This window comes from Desmodus rotundus, chromosome 9 (assembly GCF_022682495.2).
Source record: "Desmodus rotundus isolate HL8 chromosome 9, HLdesRot8A.1, whole genome shotgun sequence".
NCBI lineage: Eukaryota > Metazoa > Chordata > Mammalia > Chiroptera > Phyllostomidae > Desmodus > Desmodus rotundus.
In genome coordinates this window covers 76,684,902-76,706,255 of record NC_071395.1, presented here as the reverse complement: position 1 = coordinate 76,706,255, position 21,354 = coordinate 76,684,902, and the positions used below count along the sequence as shown (strand labels likewise).

At 42.3% G+C, this 21,354-nt stretch overlaps 1 protein-coding gene across 1 annotated transcript in view; it reads left to right on the top strand.

Moving 5' to 3' along the window:
- The window catches only part of RPA1 (replication protein A1), a 42,948-nt gene that overhangs the window by 9,569 nt on the left and 12,025 nt on the right, over positions 1-21,354 (top strand). Inside the window, exons 5-12 of the mRNA XM_024564831.4 lie at positions 7,925-8,013; positions 14,294-14,386; positions 16,780-16,912; positions 18,196-18,298; positions 19,687-19,755; positions 19,896-20,088; positions 20,246-20,385; positions 20,741-20,889. Coding sequence (XP_024420599.2) covers positions 7,925-8,013; positions 14,294-14,386; positions 16,780-16,912; positions 18,196-18,298; positions 19,687-19,755; positions 19,896-20,088; positions 20,246-20,385; positions 20,741-20,889 — 969 coding nt within the window. The remainder of the gene's footprint in view (positions 1-7,924; positions 8,014-14,293; positions 14,387-16,779; positions 16,913-18,195; positions 18,299-19,686; positions 19,756-19,895; positions 20,089-20,245; positions 20,386-20,740; positions 20,890-21,354) is intronic.

Sequence of the window (21,354 nt, the reverse complement as noted above, 5' to 3'; positions counted from 1 at the left end):
GCCGATAAAGAGGATGTTGAGTAACTACAGGGGCGACACGCTAGAGATAACTAACGGTGAGGAACGGGACTGTCCCTCACGCGTGGGCGACCATTGCTAAAATACGGCTTTTCTGTTGAGGACTGGCTTTACATTCTATTTTCTCAAGTTTTTAGTTTTTAATTACAAAATACAGCCAAAACACATGAGAAGCAAATATGGCAAGCGTTCTCACCTTAGTAGAGGTATATGAATGTATGTTACATTATGATCTGTCGTTTCCAAATAACTTTCCCGGATGAAGGAGTTACAGCAGCTTTTAAGGCCTTCTACCTGAGGGCGACCTTTGCCCAGGCAATTGCTCCAGCCCAAGAACATACTGGGAAGACACTGATGCAGTTTTCCTTCCTTATTTTTTTGAAGTATATGCATACACGTATATTTTCTTTTCTTTCTTTTTTTTTTTTTTTTAAGATTTATTTATTTTTAGAGAGGGTAAGGAGGGAGAGGAGAGGGAGGGAAACATCAATGTGTGGTTGCCTCTTATGCACCCCCCACTGGGGGCCCACAACCCAGGCATGTGTCCTAGACTGGGAATCGAACTAGTGACCCTTTGATTCACAGGCTGGCACTCAGTCCACTGAGCCACACCAGCCAAGGTGACACTGATGCAGTTTTAGAAGGAAGGATTACAGCATCTTATGACTGCATCAAGAGCCTTGTTTGGGCTTGGGGGGGTTGCCACCAAGAAGTGTATGAATGGCCTCTGGAAGAAGACACTCAAGAATTCATTCGTGACTTGAAGGAATTTGCCACGGATGGGGAGGTTGCAAAAATCAACGATGCCGTGGTCGACATGGCAAGCAACTTTACCCTGGGCGTGGATGAGGGTGGCATTGAGGAGCTTCTGGAGGTGGTTCCTGAGCAATCGGCTAATGAGTTGTTGGAACATGAACGCATACTTGAAGAAAAGGCAAGAGAAAGGAAACTGCAGGAGAAGAAAAACAAAAACACCCAAGAAAATGTAGTGAAAGGTTTTTAGCAGAAGATTTTGTAGACTTCAGCTGTAGGCCTGGGCTCGTGTGTGTGTGTTTCAGTATTTCAACCAAAAGTTTAAAGTAAATAATAATAATAATTTAAAAATAGAAAAAAGCTTGTAGAATGAGGATCTAAAGAAAGAAAATATTGGGTGGGGGAGGTAGAAGAGGGTGTGGGGCGATAAATGGTGATGGAAGGAGGCTTGAGTTGGGGTGTTGAGCACCATACAGTGTACAGATGATGTACTGTAGAGTTGTGCACCTGAAATCTATAGTTTTATTAACCAATGTCACCCCAATAAAGTCAATAAAGTAATAAAAATAATACAGTCAGTACTGTGAAATGTCAGAGAAAGAGTTCCAAGTACTTTCCATGCCTTCCTAATATATAAAGGGAACACAGAGACCATTGCTGCCAGCACTGTGTAATGTGCCAACACGAAAACGCTTATTGTAAGGTCCCAATCTGCATATATCTGCCAGATTTGTTAATTACTGCATTTCTGTTCCCATGATGCTGTCTCTCTGGCTCTCTTTAAAAGTCAGGTGATTGTTTAAGGGATAATCATTTCCCAGTGTGAATTACCCACGCAGGGTCATTCTTCTCAGTCCCTGACGCACCTGACCCCAGGCGCAGTGACCAAAACGTCCTGGGTTAAGTGGAAACATTGATTTGATTAAGTGATGGGATTGTAGATTAATTCTGCCCTGTTTCTTGCTAGTTTTTTATAATAAGGTAAAATGCATATCTATTTTTTAAAAGTTCTAAGCCTGGAAAGATACTCATGATCATCTGTATACATCGTAGTCTAAGAAACATTTTGCTATGATGATAGTGAATATTAAATATTACATGATAATGAGAAAAATATTTTTATACAACTAGACAATGTATTTGTGTTTTAAACTAAGTGTTACTACAAAATAGAATTGAAAAGTAAAAAAAAAAAAATTAAGTTTATCAGTGAAAACGACAGGTGTGCAGTGAGCTGCACCATCTAGGTTTGTGTGAGAGCGCCCTGTGGTGTTGGCGCAACGGCCGGTCCTCTGAGACTTCACTTCTCCAAACGTGCCCCTTGGGCGAGCTGCGCATGACCGTATTACTGTTCTTGCTCTCTTCCCGAATAATCCAGTGCAACAGCTGTAGGTGCGGCCGAGCAAGGTAGATGTCTATGGGGAGGGGTGGTGGCGGTGGCCTGGAACCAGGCGTCAGAGCACCCCGAGGAGGGTGCCTTCCTGGGATGGCACAGGATGTTGGAGCGTGAGCAGGTGAGGAGAGAACACAGCCCAGGAAGGGTTGTCAGAGCCCAGTAGGGGAGGCAAGGGTCTGAGCAGCCGTTGAGTCGGAGCTAGTGAAGAGGGCATTTGTGGGTGCAGGAGTAGAGGGGCAGAAGCAGATTGTTGGAGAGTGAGTGGGGTGAGGAGGGAGCCCAGGCAGGGTAAGGAGGGTGTCGGCAGGGAGGGGTGACGGCCCAGCCGGAGATGGTAGAATGCAAGTGGGGAGAGGAGGGTGCTTGTTTGTATCCGGTGGTGGTGGCCAGGAGCCACAGGTGAGAACACAGCATCGTGAGGAAGGTAGTGTCTGTGCGTGCAGTGGTGGGGGCGGCGACAGGAAATGGGTTACACGTGGGGCAGTCTGATCTGATAAACACTGAGGACAGTGGGAGCCAGTCAAGGGGGAAATCTGTGATGTTAGATTGGAATTGGAGGTATTAGTAAGCTCGAGGTTTTCAATGCACAGAGATACAGAAACAGTGTGTCTGTGTTTCGTGTGTGTGTTGTGTGTGCATTCTCTAGATCTCTCTGCTGAAAGGGCTTTGGGGCAGCAACACCCCCTTAACCAAGAGCCTACTTAACATTCACATCTTGGTTTCTGAATGTCCTTTTACACTAAAAGGAAGTAGGGCCAAATCTAGGATCATTTTTAAAAATAAAAAAGTATAGTAATAGATGACAACCTATTGATATCAAAAAGGAGTTCCTAAGTCTGTACTGAATAAATGAATATATGGGTGAAACAGAACTTTTTCTTTTAAGATTTTATGTATTTTTAGAGAGAGGGGAAGGGAGAGAAAGTAAGGGAAAGAAACATTGATGTGTGAGAGAGACATTGATTGGCTGCCTCTCACCCGTCCCCAACTGGGACCTGGCCCGACCCCCCAGGCATGTGCCCTGACTGGGAATTGAACTCGCAACATTTTGGTCCACAGGCCAGCAGTCAATCCACTGAGCCACACCAGCCAGGGCCAGAAAGCTTTTTCTTACAATAGATACCATTTAACAAATGTAGAAGGAATAATAGCATTAGAATATCACCATTTGGTGACCATGATAGTAATAATTCAGGAAACATCAGTAGGTGCTGTATAAGCTTCCTGGGATTGCTGTGACAAATTACCATAAACTTGGAGGTTTGAAACATCAGAAATTTATTCTTTCTGGAGGCCAGCAGTTGACATCGGTTTCACTGGGTTGAAATCACAGTGCCGGTAGGTCTGCACTCTGGGCGCTCTGAGAGAATGCATTCTTTGCCTCTTCCAGTTCCTGGCGATGGCTCGCATTGGCTTACGGCTGCATCATGCCATTCTCCGCCTCCGTGGTCACATTGCCACCTCTTCTGGGTCAAACCTGCGTCTGCTTCCCTCTTGCAAGGATACATGTGATTGCTTTTAGGGTTCCTCAGGTGATCCAGGATAATCTCGCCATTTTAATCCTTAACTCAATCACACCTGTGAGGTGTTTACTTTGCCATATAAGGTACCAGTCACAAGTTCCAGGGATCAGGAGGTGGCTGGCTATCTTTTGAGTGGTCAGTCATTCAAGCCTTAGCACAGATATTGAAACAATGGATGATAAGAAACAGGTTATAAAGGGTTCAAGTACCTCTCCACAAACGTGACTGAATTGTAAAAGGAAAAGCGACAATTTTACAGTGGGGAAGCTGGCAAGACAGCACCTTGTGCTGATGATTAATGTTAACATTACCAGTAATGGGACAAATAGGAATCGTGTGTTACCTGGTAGGGTGCACTGAGAAAAACACGGCTTCACTACAATTACTTTCTTGCCAGTCAAGATGCATAATCTGCATCCAATCCTGAGGAAGTCTGCGGAAAATTGAGGGATTTTCTGCAAAATAACCAGCCTCTGATCTTCAGAATCTCAAGCCTGAAATGAGAGAAACTGTTCCACATTAACGGAGTCCAGAGATATGTGATAATTAAATAACAAGTGGTTCTGGACTGGGGGTCCTTTTGCTATTAAGGACATCATTGAGACAACTGATGAAACCTGAATGGTTTCCGTGTATTAGATGAAAGAATTCTTCATGTTTCCAGTTCAGTAACTTAACCAGAACTGTCTCAACGTCACTTGTTCTTAGTTTTGCCCCTGGGACGTGATATGCCCTTTCATTCTGCCGATTCATTTATTTTGTATGATATTTTTCTGTCTGTTATTCCATAATGCTATTTTCTATTTCATTTGAGTTCCAGTTTATTTACGTTGTGGGTACCTTTGTCGTCCGTGCAGATCTTCGTTTGCTAATCCTTTTTCCTACTGCATGCATGGGGTAACCTCGAGATTTTCCAGCGTAGTAGTAGTTCAGTTTTTAGCTTTCTCTGCTCTGTTCCTTGATGTTTATAATTGAGGATTAGATGTATAATGGTATTACCGTTATTCTGAGTTTTTCCTTAGCTTTTTAGTCTCCACTTTTTTCTTAATCTTTTGTTTTATCTCATCTTTTGACTTATTTCATTGATTTCTTAGTCTTACTTATTTTGCACACCACTCCTGAGAAGTATTATTCTCTTTCTTGGCTTATGTTCTAGACTGGATTCTTTCATTGTCTCTGCCTCTTCTGTCCCTTCATCTTTATATGTTGTGGTGTGTTACATTGTTGCCACATCATTTCTTTTTACCTTGTTTATACTTAATACAGACAGTTCTGTCCAGACTTCGTATTTGTTCTGAGTATTGAGGCTAGGTATATCTCCTTGCCAACCTTCCCGCTTGGGACCTCTTATCTTTTACTCCAGGCTACTTTTGAGTACTTAAGTGTACTTTCTTCTGTCTACTTCTATGTCCTCTAGGGCATGGTTGCAGGAGGGGATAGAGGGCTTTGCTGGGCTTGGGTACAAAACTCAGGCTCCCGCTCTCTCCAGTCAGGGACAGAATCCCACCCCCATGGGCTTTGCCTTATTCCACCACCTCAGCGTGGTGGCGCACGCCTTGTGTTCTTTCTTGTCTGTGCTGGGAACCTGTCTGCGTAAATCCTAGTTTATTTACTTTTTGCCTTTTTGGTGGTTATTTAGGTTTATCCAGACAGGGCTTTAGCATCCATCCTTGCATATTATGTGTTTGTGTTATTATTTCTGAGTAGATTACTGGGATTAGTATTTGGGGGCCAAAGAACATCTGTTGTAGAAAGCATGCCAATCAACGTACTCATGACCATTATGTGAGAGTTCCTACTTCTGAACAGACACATCCACAGACACAAAAGTTAGATTAGTGGTTTTCAGGGACGGGGGATGTTACAGGGTTTCTTCTGGGGGTGATAAAAGTGTTCTGCCCTGGCCGGTGTGGCTCAGTGGATTGAATGCTGACCTGCAAGCCACAGAGTCGCGTGTTCGATTCCCAGTCAAGGCACATGCCTGGGTTGCAGGCCAGGTCCCCAGTTGAGGGCATGCGAGAGCCAACCACACATTGATGTTTCTTTCCCTCTGTTTATCCTTCCCTTCCCCTCTCTAGAAATAAATAAATCTTTTTTAAAAATTAAAAAAAGAAACCAGGATGTTGCTGATTGTATCCCAATAAAGGCACAGTGTGTTCTTATCTGTGTTTTCTGTAAATTGGGAAAGTTTTATTCTTTTAATATGCTGCTGGATTCATTTTGCTAGCATTTTATTTAGGATGTATGTATACTGTAAGATAAAAAGATTTTCGGGGGTTTTTTTTTGAGTTTTTAAGATTTTGGTATTAAGGTAGTGCTAAATTATTGCTAAGCCTCCATTTTTCTATGTTCTGGTGTAATTTGGATAATTTTGGAAGATCGTTAACTATCCACTACTAAATATCAGATAATTTTTATAGGATATCTGTATTAAATTTGCAGGAACAGATAGTTTCAAGCTTATTTTATTGAAATAATATAACCTTGATATGAAAACCTAATAAAAGTAGCCCAAACTGATCATTTGTACATAACTTTCAAAATAACAGCCATGAGACCAGTTAAAGAATGCAAACATAGTGCTTCCGCCCACTCACTTTTTAAATGTTTTATTTGTATTGGCTGCTACCACCATCAGTTCTTTTTTCTTGGTCTCCTCCCTGCTTCCACTTGTGTTCCCCTAAAATTCCTTTTTCATGTTGTAGATTTCTTTAGAATACATGATCGTTATAGTCTTTTTAAAAATATATGCTTACCTATTTTTTGAGAGGGAGAAAGACAGGGAGAGAAATATCAGTGTGTGGTTGGCTCTTGCATGCCCTCAACTGGGCACCTGGCCTGCAACCCAGGCATGTGCCCTGACTGGGAATCGAACTGGCGACCCTTTGGTTCACAGGCTGGTGCTCAATCCACTGAGCCACACCAGCCAGTGCTGATCATTACATTCTTATTCAAGTTTGTATTGAACAACACTGTGGACCAGTTGTGGCATTAACTGCCCTCATTGCAAGTACCGTCTAGTAGGAGAAATAGATAATCAAGTAATGAATGTACAAGTATAATACAGAGTCTGGCAGAAGTAATACCTGCTTGAGTGTGGTTAGTAGGGTAGTAATATAGGTGTAATAATTTTATAGTTTTAATTTCAAAGTAGGTTTACAGTTGTGAGTACACAAAACAGTTTATTCTTGTATTATAATTTATTAATGTATTATTTTGCATATGAACAACTGTAAACCTACTGTTGGCCACCCCTGTGTGCATAAATGAATAAATAATGAACTTGTATTCTACATGCTAATAATTGTGTGTTCATATATATTAGTTAAACCTGAGAGAAGCGAGCTGAGGAAAAGCAGTCATGGCTATTGAAAAGAGTGTAGGAGAAACCTGACCTAAACCAATGATTAGGGAAGTGTCTTTTGAAGAAGTGATAATTTGAGATGAAAGCCAAAAAGTGAGTATTAGATAAAGCCGAATAAGAGAAAGCCCTCCTAATCCGAAAGCAACATATGCAAAGGCCCTGTGGCAGGAGAGAGCATAACATCACCAGGACCCGAAAGGAAACTTCCTAGAGAGCAGGGTTGCTTCGAAACTGGTGTGAGAGCTGGAGATGAGCGTGTCCAGGCCTTGCAGAGCCTGCAGGCCATGCAAATGGTTCTTGGTTTTTGTTCTTGTTTTTGTTTTTTTGGAGGGGCCTGTGGCCCTTGGGAAGTTATTACAGGGTTTTAAGCAGAGTTTAAAAAAAACAAACAAACAGGTCAAAGAACTGTATACTCTTAGATAAGAATTACACTTTAAAAAATGTCTACAGTCATGTTGGTTTTCACCGGGAAAGGTAATTGTTTAGATAAGTGTTATGTTTCTGAAAACAGATTATCTCTTGTTGTGCCACATATTCTTGTGTTTAATAATCTAAATTCTTATGTCATTTACTCTGTGAAGATATGGTATGTAGCAGGGACACTGCCTTTTAATTAAGGGACTAGATGGGAAATGAAAATCCTGCGATCATAAAAAGCCTTGATAATGATGCAGTGAAAGATTAAGGGAAATATTTATGTAGGAATTGCTATCATCTATTTCTCAGGTTACTCAGAAATGAAAACCAGCTGACAAAGGGAAATAGTTTTATCAGAATGATTATTGGGAGAAAGCTTTTTAAGTAGCTTGTCATTTGAAGGGCTTGTGAATTTATTTTTTCTAACTTGTTTCTATTTCTTTGACTTTGTAGGAGAGTAGTTATTTTGATGGAGTTGGATGTTTTGAAATCAGCAGAAGCAGTTGGAGTAAAGATTGGCAATCCAGTGCCCTATAATGAAGGTAAAATGCTTTTTATTGGTTGTAACACTCTTCATAGATCAGAAATTCTACTTTTTAGGTTCCACTTGATTTGTTAGTCTTAATAAAACTAGCAATTTGGTTGGGAGTCTAGGAACCAGATTCTTCCTTGAGTTTTTTTAGGACTGAAGAAATGATGGTTAGATTCCTTAAGAAGAAACAGACCTCTCCTCTGTTTTTCTCTTTACTCAACACTCACACTTCTGGCACTTCTGTAACTAGATGTAGGGAGTGTTTCCTATGCTAAACAGACTGACCGAACAGCAACCGAGGCTTGTGCCCTGACTGGGAGTCAAACCTGTCACCTTCGGTTTATGGGACAACGCTGCAACCAACTGAGCCACACTAGCTAGGGCTACTCTGCTTTTTAAAAAGCTCTCAGCCTAAAGATAGTTTCATATATATACTTAGAGATCTTCCTCTTTTTTTAAAGAATAGTTATTGTTAGAAATGCACGAGAAATAGAGGCAAGAGGAACCAGATGATCTGATCCAAGTGCCTTTGATGCTGCGCTTCCAGGCAGCCTGAGTCAGGATGACTGCAACCCCAGGGGGAGGCAGGAATGGGGTTTTTTAAAGAAAAAAAAAACCCCGCAGGGTTTGTGAGGGGATAGGGGAGGGGTTAGTCTCTTGTTCTTCCAGGCGGGTGCCTCAGGGTTTCAGGATGTGAGTCAGGACTACTGGTTAGGTGAAGGGCCTGGCTGTTCCCAGGTACAGGAGGGTCAGTCTGACCACCGGCCGTTGTGGCTGGCACCAGATGTCTGTTGGGTGGAGGGAGAGAGTTTCGATACAGCCGCAGGCTATCAGTTGAGTTGGGACGCCTGAGTCAGGAGCAGTCTAGCGGGTCAGAAACTGGCCTGACTGGGTCATGAGCAGTCTGGTGGGCTGGGAACTGGTCTGACCCTTCCAGTTGTAGCGTGTTCTGTTCTGTGGCTGCTTCGTAATTTAACCAGTCCTTTGAGGGATACTTGAGTTGTTTCCACACTGTTAAAACACGGCTGCAATGAATAACTTTCTATATGCAGGTATATGGGCAGAAGGGGTGTGATTGCCAGAAGTGAGATTGCCGGGGTGGGGGCGGGGGGGGGGGGGGCGGTAAATGAATCTGGTAGGGAGGTAAGTAGGTATGCAGTCCCCTCCATAGGTTGGTATCATTTTGCATTCCCACCAGCAATGCATGAAAATACGGGTTTCTCCGCAATTGTGTTTGGCTATATGAACATTAACAACACGCTCTGTTGTTAATGTTCTGAATTTGTACCAAACTGATAGATGAAAACTGGCATCTCCATGTAGTTAAGTTGTATCCCGAGAAAGGTGAGCATCCCTTTCAATGTTTAAGGGCCTTTTATTCTTTGTGAACTGACTATTGTATTGTCTGTTTGTCTTTTGGGTTGTCTTTCTTTTCTTAATTTCTAAGAGTTCTTTAAAAAGTAGGGGGATCCATCCATTTTCTCCAGTATGAGTTACAAAGGCTTTTTGACTGCTTTTGGTGTTTTTGCTATGTAGCTATGTTTTTGTTTTTATGAAGTTGAAGTTTCCAATTATTTTGTTATGACTTCGGGTTTTTAAGCGATAGTTAGAAAGGTTTTCCTCACTCCAAACTTAAGGCATTCACCCGTGTTTTATTCTAGTATTTGGCGTGATTTTATTTTTTACATTTAAATCATCCATGCTGCCTTTGTCTTAACATTGTGATTTCTTTGTGGTGTTTGGGGCTTCACTTTCACATAATTTGGAATTTGTGGGTTTTCTCGGTCCTCTAGTTTCACTAAAAGATGTAGTCTGTATGTGGGGTGTTTGAATAGGGTGTGGGTATTTATTCGCTTTATTCCTCTATGTAGTTTTTAGGAGAAGTGGGAAGATTTGGGACTAGGTCATCACCCTGCTTCTTCCAGAAATGGAACCTAGATTTTAATTTATACCTACACAAAACAGTAATTTGGTGCTTTAAATTGGAAAGGGAAAGCTGGAGTTTATTTAGCTAAAGCCCTAACATATTAAATTGGAACATCACATTTGTTTTGCAGTAGTGAAGTTTTATTACAATGAGCACGTTGGTTTATTATATTCTCAGCTTTGGGGAAGAAGAGCTAAGGCAAAGTACCTCTGATCTCTGGATGCTGTGGCAAGGTCAGGCAGAGGGGATGGTGCCCAAATTTATCACTTTTGGCCTGATTTCTAATATTTTTTATGTTGTATTTAATTGAATGGTTGTTTGGGCATGTTGTGTTTCAGGGGCAAAAGTATTTGAAATAAAGATTACTGCTTAGGGTCAGAACTGTAAAACTGGGAAGAACCCCTTTGTCTCCACTGAGTTCCCACTTTGTCTCCAGTTCCACTGGTTCTTCCCTTTCTTCAGGATCTGTTCAAGTGCAGGGGGATGAGAGGAAGATCTTGTTGTTCAGTTATTAGCTATTGAATTTCATTGTAACCAAATCAATAACACATTGTTACTTGGGCCACAGTAGAAATAGCTTTGTTACAATGACTTCTACCTTACGGGTGTATTTCACATAAATGTTTCTACTTATCTATTATGAGAGCAAGGAAACTCTGTTACTACTGGGTAGAGTTAGGTTTGTATATAAAACTAAAAGTAGGTTTGTATCCTCCTAACACCTAACTCAGAACCTGGGACATAATCAGGTGACCAGTAAAACTAATTGACTAAATCCAGCCCAGAAACTGGCAGAGGAATTCCAAAATGTGCACTGAGATTGTCTGATGGTACTAGTGCTACATCAAATAAAGATACGTACAGAATTTTCAAGATGTGAGAAATAAAACTCCAGACACAATTCATGTTTCGTGTGAGACTGGATTGGATGATTTTAAATCTCCCATATGTTTTTGTCAACATACATGTATATTCTCCATACCTACACTATTTCTAACCCTGATGTTTTACTTAGACTTAAGTTTCTTACACTTAGTGGCATTACTCACGATTAGCTGGAATTGTTTTTTCTTCCTGATTCTGTCCATTTTCTTCCAACAGGAAATTCTAACTATCGGATTGACTCTTCTTTACAATCTTGGTAGCTGTCGTAAAGAAAGCACGTGCTAGTAGGATTTGAGTTTTTTTGTACTCCGTTGTGTGTTACCTCATCATCGTCTGCTGGTGGCTCACTTACCACTCTGATGATATTAAAATGATAGGTGTGAGTGCGAGTAACTTGAGGAACTAGAGTCTGCTTTTAAATACCCCATTTTCCTCCTGGGGCAGAGCCAGTGATGTGAAGCTAGCGTGGAGCAGCTAAGAATTATGTCCTTGATCCTTCTTACCGAAATGGTTTGATTTGCAGGTGGCACAAACAGGTTATCAGAAGTTGATACATTTCTATCATTTCTATACATTTCTATACATTTCTGCTCTGGGGTCTAATTTTAAATTTTAGAAAGATTTGTATTTTGCTATAGACGAATTTCTTTCACATCTCGTGTCAGCATCTGTGTCGCAGTGCATTAAATTGAAGAGCGGGTGTTGCTGTTTACAATGCCCGGGGTGCTTGCCGTCCCTTTACTTTGAGACCGACCCTGTATCCTGTGCCAGATTTGCAAAGGAGACCAAAGCAGGAGTTGAGATCGTTTTGATAAACGAATTAGTAACTTTCCCCAGCTACCAACTATTAGGGCTACTGGTCATGTTCTGTATAGTTAGAGTTTTGGCTGCCAGAATAGGTGGCTTACAACGAAAAGTTAACTGCATGGTGAAGCGGGTGAATCTAGTCAGACAACTCTAGCTGCAGGGGGACGTTCTGTCTCTTCCTAGCTGTGTGACGTTGGGCAAGTTACTTGACTTCTGTGACCCAGTTTTCTCATTTGTTAAATGGGTATAGAAATACTGTCTATATCATAGGGTTGAAGATTAAATGGAACAGTGCACTTGATCTTGTACCTGGTACAAAATAGGCACTCAAAAAATGGTAGCTATTATTAATGTCTGCTTCATTGAATCTAAGAATCCAATAATTATGTAAGACTGTACCATCATATTATGTACTACTAAAAGGAAATTATAACACATTAGTATATTTTTTATCCTCACTCAAGGACATGCTTACTGATTTGAGAGAGCAGGGAGGGAAACATCGATGTGAGAGAGAGACATTGATCAGTTGGTTGCCCCTGGTATGCGCCCTGACCAGGGACTGAATCTGCCACCTAGGCGTGTGCACTGACTGGGAATCAAACCCACAACCTTTTAGTGTATGGGACGATGCCCCAAACACCTGAGCCACACCAGCCAGGGCAACACATTAATTTTAATACCTGTGTTAAAATGTCAAAAATACTCATCTTAGAATAGGTAAATAGCTAAGTTATATTTTTCAAAATTGTGGTAAAATATGCCTAACAAAACGTATACCTTAACCATTTCTTAAGTGTATAGTTTAATGGCATTTAAGTACGTCACATGCTTAGGCAACCATCACCACTCCAGAACTCTTTCCTCGTCCCAAACTGAAACTCTGTGCCAGTGAAACACTTAACCCCCTGCTCCTCGCTCCCCCCAGCTCCAGGTAACCACGGTTCTACTTTCTGTCTCTCTGAAAGTACGTACCTTGTAAAGGTTGGTTACAATTTGATAGAGATTAAAGGTGAGAGAGCAGCATGATCCCATGTCCATGTCCTGGTTAATGATGTACAGGAAGAAGCAGGCGTTTGATGACTTGAGGGCGAGGACTTGAGAGTTCGCACGTACTCGGACAGTGGGAAGAGAGGGAGGAACTGGGGTGGAGTCGAGCAGGGGTTGTGTGTTTGTATGGTACCATCTTTGCGTGTTTAAATCTTTTCATTCTTTTGAAGCTGTTTCATGAAGCAGGGGGAAAATACATTCTTCCCCAAGTTTGTTCATGCTTTCCGTGCTGATTTTTTAAAAAGCTTCAAAATATTCCTTCTCAAGACACACTACGAAAGAAGAGCAATTCTCTCATTCAATTTCTGTGACACTTTGCAAATTCAGAGACAGTGGGAAAGCTACAAGTAAACACGAAACTTCATTGTCAGGAATCTGTTATTTTTTTTTTCTATGTAAATAAGGCCTTGATTTTCCTCTCCATAGGAAGAACTGAAGAATAAACAACTCTGTTTAACCTTTTCAATTTTATGCTAAATTAATTTTACTCTAATGGCACAGTTAACTCTCATTTAGTTAACTCTCATTTAGTCGGACCAGTGAAGAGTAATATTGGCAGAAGGAAGTGACACCAGTGTGTAATGTGCCCAGTTGAGTGAGGGCCTTGGAAACCCAGCAAGAATAACCCTGTCATTGGGGAAGGCAGGGCGGAGGGGCAGGAGGGGAGCCTTTTCAGCTGCGCTCTCCATTGGTGTTCTCGGGCACTCGAGGAAATGTTTTTGAGCTCCAAGCACTCTTGATGAGCAGCCCAGCTTGACTTATACTTTCAGTGCCAATTACAAAGGCAAAATAAAATTCCATAAATCTATTATTTTTTTTTCAATTATGTGTATTTTGCTATTTTAACATTTTCAACTTCATAAACATTTGTCAAAAGGATGAGGGGCAAATAAACAGCTTAATGATCTGGCATTTCTTTCTTTCTGCTTGAGAGGGTTCATTTCCCCTCTTTTCCTTTTAATCTTCCTATTTCCTTCACACACCTAGCTTCTGAATTCCATTCTCATCTCTTCCTGCTGTGACAGTTCACAGGCACTTCATGGTACCTAAGGTTCTTTCAACTCTTATTTTCCACCAACAGTCAGTTGCAAAATAAGGTGGCTTTGTTTGGGAGGGAGAAGGTAGAATCCTTTCTGAGTGTTTTTTTTTCCTTTGAAACACGAGCACTTCAGAGACAATTGAACTGCTTTTAGGTTTTTCTTACCACCCAGCTTTTTTCTTCTAATAGTTCCTGCCCTAATAGAACACACAATTCTGTCGATAACATAGATTTGTTGCTATGGAAATAGTGGTATTGTCAGAGATCCAGCCCAGTGACTTGACTTAAGGTTCATGCAAGAGAAATGGGCAGGGCTTTAGGGGAGAACCTCGTTAAAACTGAAAGGTATTAATTACGAGTAGGTGAAAGGTAGTTGGAGCCAACCTTGTGTGTAATGAAAACAAAAGTGAGTCCCCAGCACACGCACTGCTTGCTGTTGACTGCCCCGGCATGGGTTCTGACCTGTGAGAGTCTCTGACAAAATCACAGGTTCCTGTTTTCTTTGAGTATTTCTTCTACTTAAGTTTCAGCCTTTTAACCCAAATTATGAGCACCAAAGTGATCTTCTCTTTTGATCCTCAGGACATGGGCAGCAGCAGGTAGTTCCTTCTCCAGCCTCAGCAGCCAGTCCGCCAGCCAGCAAGCCCCCGCAACAGAGTGCCAGCTCGGGAATGGGTAAGACCACCACGCGCTCAAGCGAATGTCAGGCTTTTGCATAATGTTTTGAAATTTAATCGGGGACTAAAGGGGGTGTTTAGAATGCCATTCATGACCGTTGCTTCTTGCAAAGAGAAAGTTCAATTCTTATTGCAAAGTATGTGATTGAAGAAATGATTAAAGATAGTCTTTTAAAGATAACATGACATTTTTTATCAGAATGATGTACTGTTCTCTGTTAATAGTTTTTCTGGTAGTTTTCCACATCTTAGGTTTTATACCCTCTTGACTTTGTGAATTTACATAGCTTTTAAATTCTAGCCTTTTAACTATCTGGGATCGGCTTATTAAATTTGGCTTGTCTGTCCAAGTTTCCCACTGGGGGCTCTTGAGTATTTATCTTAGCTTGAAGACAGCGTCATTTATATTGGTCGTAGATTTGCTTCTCAGTTTCATGGATGAGAAATAGTTTCTTCTCCTAACTTATTCTGCAGCGGGTCCTCAGAGACTGCAGTGGAATCATTGTCTCCTTCTGGCCTCTACTTTCGGAGCCACCACTGAAAATTAGGATTTGTTGAATTTGGTTTATCTTTAGAGGTCCTTTTTTCCCTTCACATACACCACCTCCACTCCTCCCCTCAGCGACTGTTTTCTATTTTTCAATGCTACGATTCTAAAAAAGGCAGAGTTGTGATGTCAGTAATGTTCCTATGAAACTTGCAAGACATGACTTTTTCCCCATTGGTCTTGGATGTTTTTATCTACCTTGTAAAGCTGTCTACCTACTTTCTATCTCTGTGCCTTTATAAGTGGATCTCTCCGTACACAACTCTCAAATTATCTGCTGTTGAAGGGAGGTGGTGGACTAGATTATCTAAAAGGGTAACCAATCAAAAAGTCACTTCCTTATGCTGAAATCCTAATAGTAGCATATTATTCTCCTCTCTCCTTTCACAGACTTATATTCTCAGTTGTTCGTCTTTGGCTTATATTAACATTTAATTGTGAGAATCTGTTAATGTTTCCTAAACACATCAGCTGGGTGGTTCAAAAAAAAGACTGGATATGTACTGAAGGGAAATGTACTGGCACGAAAACCAGATGCGTGTGTGTGCTTCACACAATCGTATGTTCTGTGTTAGGTATGTGCGTGCACACATTCTGTATAGTCCACTTCACACAATCGTATGTTCTGTGTTAGGTGTGTGCGCACACACATTCTGTATAGTCCACTTCACACAATCGTATGTTCTGTGTTAGGTATGTGTGCACGCACATTCTGTATAGTCCACTTCACATAATCGTGTATCTGTGTTAGGTATGTGCGCACACATTCTATATAGCCCACTTCACATAATCGTATATTCTATATTAGGTATGTGCACACACATTCTGTATAGTCCACGTGTTTCTTTGCATATTCTTGAAGTAATTATTACTGTTCTGTATATAGCTGTCTCTCAACTCCGCAGTTAGAAAGAAAATTTTAAGATCTGGGACAGTCTATGTATATTTTTTTACTAAAGTGTTACAGATACCTAGAATAGAGTGTGGTACCTGCTTTGGAAACTCAATAAATAAAATGCTGGATAACGGTAGCTTTATACTTCTCGAAACATTCCATTGGGAAGAAATGTTTTGCTAGAGAAGATACGAAATCATTGGACTAAACTGTATTTTCTGAATTTGGAGGTCGAAGCTCTGCAGAGACAGTGTGCAAAGGAGTTCCTGTGCTTTCCTTGCCTGTTCTTCCCCAGTGGAGGCAGCTGCTTACGCTTGGATTAAGGAGGCAAAAGGGATTGTGGTGGCCAGCCACCTATTTGTCTTGAACCAACAGCAGATTCTTGCCCTTTGCTCCCAACTAAACCCAGTGTCGTAGACTTCATTCTGTCCTTTTCAGTCCCGTAGATCAGCTGAGAATCGGCAGTTTTCAGGGGGTACTTTGAGGTGATAACATTTGTGTCGGGCATCCTTTGTGTTGGATGGTCCATCCACTGTGACCTTTACTTCCTGGCCTGTCCTTTTGCTCTTCTTACGCATCTGGTGCTTGCACCAGTTTCACCAATCAAGGTTGATTTTGTTTTTCGGACCTGTTATCTGTCTTTTTGCCCGTTGATACAAGAGAAAAGTTTAAGAAGGGTGGGTCTCTGAAGGAGCATTGCCATTGTCATCCTGACCTCGGGACACAAGTGAGCAGATATACAGGGGACGTCTGTGTGCCCAGCCTTCATTCTAGATTGGTTTTGTAGCCTCCTGTTTCTGTCTCTGATTTCCATGTCTCTGGATGCTAAAAAGGAGGAACTTTGTTCTCGTTTTGTTATGATTTCACCAGTGACACCTCAGTAAATGAGAGTCAGTTTGAAGAGAATAATAATTGTCCTTCCTTGTGTGTGTGTGTGTGTGTTTTAAAGTTTCCAGTGTAGCTAAGCCTTATGGAGCCTCAAAGACATTTGGAAAAGCTGGAGGAACCAGCCTCGTGAACAGTTCCGGGGGATCACAGGCCAAAGTGGTGCCCATTGCCAGCCTCACCCCTTACCAATCCAAGTGAGTTACTCCACAGAATAAGTTCAGAATGTACTTCAAAACAGTACAAGAGGTTATTATGGGCTCTTGTCTTATTTATGTGTGAGCTCTTACCACACATAAAGTACGTTTCCTCTTTTATGGTTTTTTTTCCCCTTTAACTCCCTTATCAGATAAGGATGGCCAAAAGAGCAATCTGCCATAGTCTATTGAGCTTCATTCATTTTGAAATTTAAAATATTTATTGCTGAGCCCTGGCCGGTGTAGCTCAGTGGATTGAGCATGGGCCTGCAAATCAATGGGTTGCTGGTTTGATTCCGAGTCAGGGCACATACCCGGGTTGTGGGCCAGGTCCCCAGTAGGGGGCGCTCAAGTGGCAGCCACACACTGATGTTTCTCTCCCTCTCTCTTCCTTCCCTTCCCCTCTCTCTAAAAATAAATAAATAAAATATTTTTAAAAACATTTAATGCTGAAAGAATAAGTTGGTAGTCTTATGCATAAAACTAAACATTTTTTCTAATTCACAAGGTGTTTAGCTTCTCATTGTATAAATAGGTGACTTTTAGTCCAAAAATGTTACTCTTGGTAGAGTTGGCTTAAAGAATCTGTTCAATTTGTATTTACATTAATATTCCTCAAAGAGATCGTTTTTATGACTTTTTTCCATTAAAAATTAATTTAGCAGTTGCATTCTTCAGTTCTTTGCAGCGTAGGAAAGATATGTTCCCCTATGAAATTATAAGTACAGTAACTAAGGTACCCGATGCCCGCGTGTGGGATGGGCACCAGGACTAGGTGTCGGATCTCGTGCCTCCTGTTTTAGCAGCGTCTGAGTTCCTGCTGCTTCGGCGCGTTTTGCTGTGGTGGCTTACCAGCACCATGCTCTGTACGCTTGTGTTTCTCTTCCATGTGTGTTAGAAATGAGACTGAAGTTTGACACCAGTTCCCGTAATGAAAATAGCAGCAAAATATAATTGTTGGTATTACTGCATTTCTTGCTTCAAACCTTTCATTAAGGGGATATTGTTGCCTTGGTGATGCCTTCTGGAGAAGGGAGAGAGTTTATAAATTTACTTATTTGACAGGAGAATGAGTTAGTGTTAAATCACCTGGTATGTTTTACTATTTGCTTATTCTATAAACTGTCAAACCTTTATGTCATCTTCGGATTTAATTAGGTGGATTAAAATAGAGCTTACATTAAAAAGTGGGAGATAAGGAAGGCTGTAGGAAGATGTTAGGGAACCTTTCGGATCTTGTCCCAGCAAGACTCGGATGCTGATGCGATGTGCTTGGTTTTCAGGTGGACTATCTGTGCTCGCGTCACCAACAAGAGTCAGATCCGGACCTGGAGCAATTCCCGTGGGGAAGGGAAGCTTTTCTCTATAGAACTAGTCGATGAAAGTGTGAGTGTTTGCCAAGGGGGGAAACAGGAGCAGCTGACTGGGGCACCAGAAGGCGCGTCTCTGCAGGCTGGTGGGGTGGAAAACGGTAGTAAGCCAAAAAGAGCCGTGATTGTTAGTGTAGTTTTCCTCTTTTGTCGTCTTTGGGTGCTCTCTGGGAGCAAAGGCTTAAAGGTTATAAATGAAATCCTTGACCTTAAACGAAAGCATTTGTGGCCGTGGGAATTAGTTTTCTATATGTGTAAGGCGCCTAATGGGCAGGAGAAACCAGAGGTGCTCTGACTCGCCGGCAGGCTTAGTTGAAGCTGTAGGAGGTAGTGTGTGCTCGTGAGCAAAGGGGTGCTTTGAGCCACAGCGGAAGGCACGCGGAAGCCGCCTTGGTAAGTGAGTGGCTTTGTGGGAGACTGGTTCTGACGGTGCAGGCTCTCCATGCCTTAAACAAAACCAAACCATGACGAGGTTGAAAATCCAAGTCCTGGAATCTCCACAACCTCGTTAGCCTTTTCTCTTCTGTCCCTTAGTTTTGTTTATAATTCCTAATACTGTATGTAATGCTTCAAGCGCTTCAGACTGCCGCTTATTTGCTATTTGTTCAAATCTCTTAATGGCAGAAAAAAGTCGGTGGTTGGTTTTTGTTTTTTGTTCTTGGAAGATGGCATGAAACCCCAGATGTACAAGGGTGAGGCCAAGGAGCAGCACAGTTGTCTGTGTGGGGAATGATGCAATGATAATACCAGATAAACTCCGCGTTTCACACCCTCACAACCCTAAACCTACTTTTGCCCCCCTCCCCCCCCCCCCCCCCCCGCACTGACTGTAACACCTACATCCATACCAGAACCTAACTTTTTACCAAATTACGGGCCTGTTCTGTCAGTTGGCAAAAGTTTCACCCATTTATTTCAGTTTTCTATTCATATGTGACATTTTGACAGATGAAAAGTAAAAGTGAAAAGCAAATCACAAGCAACTTGAAAACGTGACTTGCTGGGACATTTCTGGCAGTGACTCCTGAGTATGAACTGATTCCCTGCTTAACGCAAACGCGAGGGAGGCTGATGAGTCATCGTGGGTCAGCTTGCTTCCCGTGGGTTTTGGTCGTGCCGCTCAGCGTTCAGTTGTTTTATTTTTGTTGTCAGTATATTAAACTCACCGTTAGGTTTGTTGGGGGATTTCTTGTATTTTATTCTTTTAGGTTTCTGACTTGGGATTAGTAAGCACGGTAACAGGATCAGCTAATCAACTTAATTTGTTTCATGGGTTTAATAACTTGAATATGTGACTGTAAAAATTTGTGTTTCTTTAAAGGCGTCATTTGCCACTAAAGTGTCCTGTTTGTCTCGGCAAATCTGGGTGAACCCACAATTCTAACTTCTTGCATGCGTCCACAGGGTGAAATCAGGGCCACTGCTTTCAATGAGCAAGCGGACAAGTTCTTTCCCCTCATCGACGTGAACAAGGTACGGTAGTGCCGAGTCTGGGACTGGAGCAGTTAAGGGTGCGGTGACGCTCGTCCATTGCAGAGCTCCGTGGTGGTAAGAGGTTTTCGTGTCCAGTTTGATGGACTATCCCATGTTCCACGGCTTGGACTGTTTTGCAGGTCTATTATTTCTCTAAAGGCACTCTGAAGATTGCTAACAAACAATTCACAGCCGTTAAAAACGACTATGAGATGACCTTCAATAATGAGACTTCTGTCATGCCCTGTGAAGATGGTCGTAATTTACCTACAGTCCAGTTCGGTTTCACAAAGATTGATGATCTGGAGAGCAAACCGAAGGACTCACTTGTCGGTAAGTCTGTGTCTGAGAGCAAGGGCAGTGCTGATGGTCAGTTTTGTCTGCAGCACACGGCGGGGCGGCGAGCCTGACCTGCTTGCTGTTCAGCCTTTGGTCGCGCTGTTACGGGAGCCTTGACCAGCTCCAGCTAAAACGTGTGCCTGTGTTACAGACGTGATCGGGATCTGCAAGAGCTATGAAGATGCCACTAAAATCACGGTGAAGGCTAACAACAGAGAAGTGTCTAAGAGAAATATCTATCTGATGGACACGTCGGGGAAAGTGGTGTCCGCTACCCTGTGGGGAGAAGATGTGAGTGCCGGCGTCGCAGGCAGAGCCTGTGCGCAGAGCTGGCAGCACGTCCTGGAGACCCTTCCTGACGAAGGCTCGGCCCGTCTAGGGAATATTTGAAATCCTTCATTTGATTTACTTCTGTGATCAGTGTGATTGAAGTTTCATATAGTGAAATGCTCTTTCTTCTACATCGTTTTGATGTCTCTCTGAGCAGATTCTTGGGTGTGAGGTTATCTTGTACAGATTCCCTGTCCCATTTATTGCCTTCACTCCGCTATCGACTATTTTCCTTGTTGTCTCTAAAAATGTTCTGTGTGTTCTTCCTGCCAGTGACACACGTTTGTATTTGTTTGGGATTTTTGTTACGATGCAGGCTGACAAATTTGATGGTTCTAGACAACCCGTGATGGCTATCAAAGGAGCCAGAGTGTCTGATTTTGGTGGGCGGAGCCTCTCTGTGATATCCTCAAGCACAGTCATTGTGAATCCTGACATCCCAGAGGCCTATAAGCTCCGTGGATGGTAGGTGTTGTGGGGCCGAACAAGGGGGCTGTTAGAGCCTGGGCTTTGAGAAATGCTGTTTTTTTTGGGTTCTTAGGATCAGTATGTGACCTGTCTGCCAAGCACAGGGCTTCGGTACTGAATGGAGCCGTTCCCATATTTCTCGGGGGCATTATGCCTTCTGCGAGGATGGCTTTAAAGCCCTTAAACTGACAAACCTGTAAACCCTTGACAAACGTGGGGAGTCGGAGGAGGAGGCCATTAGGATGGAAGCTCTGCATGCCGACCCCCACCCTGCCAGAGCAGGATGAGGCCAGCTTTAGCAGCTGTGTGCTGAAGGCATCTGTCTTTTCCAGGTTTAAAGCCGCAGCCTACTGTACTGTGGGGGGAGAAAGTGCTCTCTGTTCTGTCCAGTCTTTGGTGCTGATCACATCTTCTAGTGTGTATTCACTGGACTCCGATAAAGTGCCGTGAGAACAATGGGCT